This window comes from Bison bison, unplaced genomic scaffold, assembly GCF_000754665.1.
Source record: "Bison bison bison isolate TAMUID 2011002044 unplaced genomic scaffold, Bison_UMD1.0 scf7180017864209, whole genome shotgun sequence".
Classification (NCBI taxonomy): domain Eukaryota; kingdom Metazoa; phylum Chordata; class Mammalia; order Artiodactyla; family Bovidae; genus Bison; species Bison bison.
The window spans coordinates 2910156-2916417 of NW_011494781.1; the positions used below are offsets into that span (position 1 = coordinate 2910156).

At 43.4% G+C, this 6262-nt stretch overlaps 1 protein-coding gene across 1 annotated transcript in view; it reads left to right on the plus strand.

Moving 5' to 3' along the window:
- Positions 1 to 164: 164 nt before the first annotated feature.
- The window catches only part of TMEFF1 (transmembrane protein with EGF-like and two follistatin-like domains 1), a 110626-nt gene continuing 104528 nt past the window's right edge, over positions 165 to 6262 (plus strand). Inside the window, exon 1 of the mRNA XM_010844834.1 lies at positions 165 to 203. Coding sequence (XP_010843136.1) covers positions 165 to 203 — 39 coding nt within the window. The remainder of the gene's footprint in view (positions 204 to 6262) is intronic.

The window sequence follows — 6262 nt, forward strand, 5'->3', positions numbered from 1 at the left end:
TTGGTATTTTGGTAGGTGGAGATTCAGAAAGGAGAGCAAATTCACTAGATGTAAGACCCTGATGAAGATTTGTGCAAGGAGACATGTAATTGGGAGGACGTGGAGTAATTTCCAAATTCGGCAGTAACGTGATCAAAACGGTGCTCCAGGAGGAAGATTAGAAGATGGAACTGAGTTTAGAGAAGACGAGTCCAGAAGACAAGGTAGGAGGGCTTGGCTCTAGTTAGGATGAGATGATAGGAGGACCTAGAGGAGGCTGTAGTGCAAAATGAGGGAGACCAATGTGAAGGGCAGGAGAGGCATCACTCAGGCTTGGTAGATTTCTATTGTTGAAGTGGATGACTAGGGTTTTGAAGTCGATGCCTGAAAGAATGATGTTGATTGAAACAAAGCAAAGATGCGTCTGGCTGACAATGTCCTAGGGGAAGCCTGGACGCAAACTAGTGCAGTTGCTGCCGCTCAGCCTGGAACACCAGCTCCTCCTCTCACCTCCTCTTTGGCTGGCGCCTCTTTGCTCTGACTTCTGCCACTTGGGCTGCCTGTGCTGCTCCTTGCACCTGTTCAGCTGACGTTTTAACCCTTCCTCGCTGGGTCCTCATCACCCGACTCATTTGGTGCTGTCTCTGCCATCAGGACCTCCACTGCAGCTAGTGGTGTATCAGTCACTGTCTCTTATAAAGGCTTCACACTTGAAAGGTCAGGAAAGACTATCGTTGACCCTTAACAACTGGGGGGCTAAGGCCACCAACACACCCTAGCTGTGGAAAACCCGCCTATAACTTTACAGTCAGCTCTCTGTATCTGCAATTCTGCATCTGGGGATTCAACCAACCGCAGATGGTGTCGTACTATGGTACCCAAATATTGAAAACAATTTGAGCATAAGTGAACCTGCGCAGTTCAAACCTGTGTTGTTCAAGGGTCAACTGATTTCTTTTATCTTGGGCTTCAGTTCTCTCCTAGTTGGCACCTACAAATTTCAGGGTATTTTTTAAGCGTCCCTTGTTTGTGTAAAGACGCACTGACTGAGAGGCTAATTCCCACGTATGCCTATTACAGCCCCTTTACAATAATCAAACATAGAATCCTACCTTATTATGCATTAAAAATTAGGAAATATTTTAGGAACTTTTCAGGGAGAATCTTAAAATACATTGTTTTTATTTTATTTTATTTTTTTAAGACAAGAGCCAACAGAAGGAAAGAGGCATGGTGGGGCAGTGTATTTGAGTTGTCAACAGCTTCTGCAGTGTCAGGTCAATTACATCAGCACTTGGTCTGGACCAGGGGAGAGGAATGGTTCTGCCTCCCGGGAATGTCAGAAGGACCTGATAATTATATTTGGCAAAGCCATGAAGAGTGACTCTGTAATGTCATTGCAAAGAATTACTCTCTTAATAGCATCTCTAGATGTCCAAGCTGTTCAAATGCAATAGCACTTCTTTTCTGCTGCAGCTTTCCTTTCCGCTGGGCTGTTTCCCAGCTGGTCCTCTTGTTCTTCCTTGCCCTTTTCTGTCTTCTGCCTTCCCAGCCCTGTTTCTGCAGCCCCTCCTTCTGCACCCACAACAGTCTCTGCTGACCCCTGTTTTAGAGTTGGAGTCACCTGAGAATGTGTGTGAGGGAGATACTTGCCAACACCCAGCATATTGAACATGTGGTATCAACAAGGTGAAGTGTGTAGCCTTAGACTAGCCATAATATCGACCATCTGCTTCCTTGCGGCATCCGCTACTTCTGTGTTGGTGGAACTCAGATGTCGCGGGAAAGGTCACCGGTGATTCATGACTGCAACAAATTCTTTTCCTAATTGTGCCATATGTTATGCCCTTCAACACAACTTACTAATCTCTGCCTCGGTTTCTCCATCTGTGAAAGTGGTGTAATACTTATCTACCTCCCTTGAATGTTGTAAAGACTAGTCTATGTTAGTAAAGCACTTTTGAAATAAAGAGTGATGTAAAGCGTTTTAACATTATTGTTGTCATTGTGACATGGATGCAACCCTGTAGAGATGCTGCTCTGTAGGAGAAGAACCTCAAGGATACCATGCTTTAGGAATACCCACTATAGAAAATTTCCATAACAGATACCAGAGTGATTTTGGGGGGTATATGAAAAATTTCACCATAGCATTTCTTTAAACAGCGCTTTGGTTCATTTAGAATGAGATGTGATTATAGAAGAGTGATTTATGTAAGATTTTTAAAGAACATATCTATTGAACCTCTATTACCTAATATAATAGTAGGGTTTGCAAGCTGATTATTAACCTAACAGTGCAGTTTATCATCATTAGGTGGAAAGCTTCTATTTCTACATTCTCCAGATGCCCAGATTTTGTGCATGAAGGTTTTTTCACTGTTGCCACTGATTAGAGTAGACAGAATGGGGCTCCTGCTACTCCTGAGTGAGGGGATCAACAGCTCCAGTTCCACTTGAAAAATATTCTCACAGCACTGCCAGTGTGGAGGGGAAGACTCACCATGTGTGTTCATCAGAGTAGGGGGTTCTCTGGCCATAAACTTGAGTTCCGTGTCATAACTCCCGGTAACTGTCAAGAGATTTAATTAGGTTCTGGTCTGAGTTTTCTCTTTCATGGGTTTGTTGGGAGAAAAAAATTGCAAACCCTGCTGTTTAAGAAATTGGTTGTTTTTAATCAAAAGGACCTGTTATAATGGAACTACTGTAAGCAGCAGAAGTTAAGGTCCCAGGGAAATCCCTGATGGTCCAGTGGTTAGGATTCTATGCTTCCACTGCCTGGTGCCTAAGTTTGATCCCTAGTAAAGGAACTAAGGTCCCACAGGCTGTGCAGTGCAGCAAAAAAAAAAAAAAAAAAAAAAGGTTCCAGTTCTTTTTTGCCTCATCATCTGGTTTAGCTTCTAGAACAACCGAGAAGGAAACTCTGCTCTGCTGTGAGGTGCATGTGGTTCTAGATTTTTATCCTTGAACCTCAGAGAGATTTTGGGTGGGCTAGTGTTATACTTTCTGCAGGAATGGAAGGTGGTCACTATAGTCACTCAGCCTTTGGGAAGTCTGGAGGCACTGCTGGGGTCGCTTGGAGCCCCAAGCTGCAGGGGTAGGAGCTGTCCAGGGGAAGCCCTTCTCAAGGTGACGGCAGAAGGATGAGAGGGCAAGCCCACCTGGGAAAGCACATTTCAAGTGTCAGTGTGATAGCTGCTAATATCTCCTTGGCCAAGGCAAGTCATGTGACTGAGCCAAAAGAGAGGGGGAGGGAAGCAGACGCCTCTTAAGCAGGTGAGGGGGAGGATTCCCTGGTGGCTCAGATGGTAAGGAATCTGCCTGCAATGCAGGAGACCCAGGTTCGATCCCTGGGTCAAGAACATCCCCTGGAGAAGGGGATGACAACCCACTCCAGTATTCTTGCCTGGAGAATTCCATGGACAGAGGAGCCTGGTGTGCTATAAAGCCCACAGGGTTGCAGAGAGTCAGACATGACTGAGCAGCTAAGCATGAAGCTGGTGAGGGGAGGAGGTGAAAAATTGGAATGGTAATCTCATCTACCACAGTGACACAAGTGGGGAGGCTATGAGTGGAATACCAAGGAGTTGAGATTAGATGATAAACAGAACAGAGAATTTAGGGGGGAAATGCATCCCAGTTCCTTCCTCTTTTTCTTTTTTGGAGGAGAGGCTTTAAAATAGTGATAATAATAGAATACATATCCTAGGGCTGTTGCATTAAATGAGTACTTGTATGTATTTAGAACAAAGCTTGGCACACAGACACTCTAAGTTTTAGTTTAGTTTTTTTTTTTTTCTCTCTTAAGGTCATATGGCTTCTAAATGGGGCCAGAGAGATTTGAACCCAAGTGGCCTCGCTCTGGAGCTCATGCTTTTAAGAGTCAGAATACAGTGTTTCTATTCAGAGCCTGCATTCAAGTCTTTGCTTTACAAAGAACTTCCCTGGTGGCTCAGATGGTAAAGCATCTGCCTACAATGTGGGAGACCCGGGTTCAATCCCTGGGTCGGGAAGATCTCCTAGAGAAGGAAATGGCAACCCACTCCAGTATTCTTGCTTGGAAAAATCCCATGGACGGAGGAGCCTGGTAGCTGGAGTCCATGGGGTCACAAAGAGTTCGACACGAGTGAGCAATTCCACTTTCACTTTCACTTACAGAGAACATGGCCTCCTGAATATTAGACCATCATCTGTAAAAAACCTACTTTCCAAAATGATTACATGAGAATATAAACATGAAAGGGCCACACAAACTGTACAACCCACCTCCCCCTCCCAAACCCTGCACCTTTCTTCTGATATTCTGTGTCATAGGACAATCCAAGACTCTCTTCTTCCATCATGAAACTTCATCTTAATTTCTCCCTCCAGCCTTCCCACTCTGTGACAATCCCTGAACACACTCATCACCTCTCGGTTTCAGAGCCAGGCTCTCGTGAAATTACTTCTGTTGATCCCTCTACCTGGAATGCTGTCAGCCTTTCTACAGCCTCTCTCCATCACTTGCTAGTGTTATCCGTCCTTCAAGGTCAAGTGACACCAGGACGCAGTCCTGTAACCTGGGCTCTGGACCCACTCATCACTCTCTGGATTAATATAATTCCCTTGTGTGTAAAATAAGGGTGTTGGAGGAGAGGATCTCTAAATTCCCTTCCCTTGTTTTAATTCACCTGATTCTGAAGTTAAACTAATCTTTTCACTTTACTGCATGTAACACAAGTTTTCAATTTACCATTCTCCTTAAAAGATAACGTGTATATGTGTGTGCGTGTGAAGTTGCTTCAGTCCAACTCTTTGCGACCCTATGGACCGTAGCCTGCTAGGCTCCTCTGTCCATGGGATTCTCCAGGCAAGAGTACTGGAGTGGATTGCCATGCCCTCCTCCAGGGGATCTTCCCCAGCCAGGGGGGAAGAGATTTCCAATGTGTACGTACATAGTGCCACTTGAGATTTCCAATGAGTACATAGTGAAGTCGCTTAGTTGTGTCTGACTCTTTGCGACCCCATGGACTGTAGCCTACCAGGCTCCTCGGTCCATGGGATTTTCCAGGCAAGAATACTGGAGTGGGTTTCCATTTCCTTTTCCAGGGGATCTTTCCAACCCAGGGATCAAACCCAGGTCTCCCGCATTGTAGGCAGACGCTTTACTGTCTGAGCTACCAGGAAAGCCTGAAAATGTGTACATAAATGGAATTAAAATAATCCATTGAAGCGGGTCAACTTCAAAGTTAAAAGTTGTATTTGTGAAAGTTATTGAATTAGCATAATGATTATACTTAAACTGTTTCTAAAATAAACCAAATACAAGCAATACAAGAATTTCTATATAAGGCGTACATAAAGGTTGTTGGTTCCTAAAATGTAATTTTCCCAATAAGATGTAATTAGCTGCTGTTTACTTTAGCTCTTTTAAATTGCCCACTTCTATAGATTATAGAATCCTTCTATTTTACAAATTGCCCTGTTCTAAGGCAGTAATATACCCAGAATGTGTAGATTTTTGTATATGCTTTTAACACGTAATCAGTTGCTTTCAGTAGATGATATCTCTTTTGAACATCTAGGGCTGCCTGGAAACCTACTTCCAAGGATGAAAGTTAGCATTTGTTGCATATCTTTTATGGTCCCTAAGCATGTTCATAAATTATTTTATTCTTAAAATACTCTGTAGGAGTAGGAATATTATCCATATTTTAAAGATAATGAAATGAAGCTTAGAGAGGTTAAGTGTCATTCAATGTCAGATACCAAAAGTTCTACAGATGGTTACACAACAATGTGAATGTACTTTACATCACTGAACTTTACAGTTAAAAATGGCGAAAATGGTAACTTTTATGGTACTTCACTGCAATAAAAAATTGCATATTTAGCTCAACTAGATTTAGATCCCGAGTTAGTATGATTTGATTAGTCTGTTTATGGCTGGTTATGTTTATCAACATCTGTTAGGAATGATGAGCCAGAAACAAAATGAAGCAGAGAGAAGAGCTACACGAGGTTAAAGGTAACAGCAGCGGCAAAGGTGGTACCCAGTTCTTCTGACAGCAAGCTGAGAATCAGTGACCAAGGCGAAAGAGAGGTCACCCATCTGTCTTGTGGTGCTTCTCAAATGTTAAGGTGCATTAGAATCACCTCGGCATCTTGCTGAAAATGTAGATTCCGATTCAGTAAGTCTGGAGTAGAGCCAGATTTTGCATTCCCAACAAGCTTCCAGGGGCTAGTGATTTTGCCAATCTATGGACCAAACATTGAGTAGCAGGGATTTTAAGTGAAGTGAGTG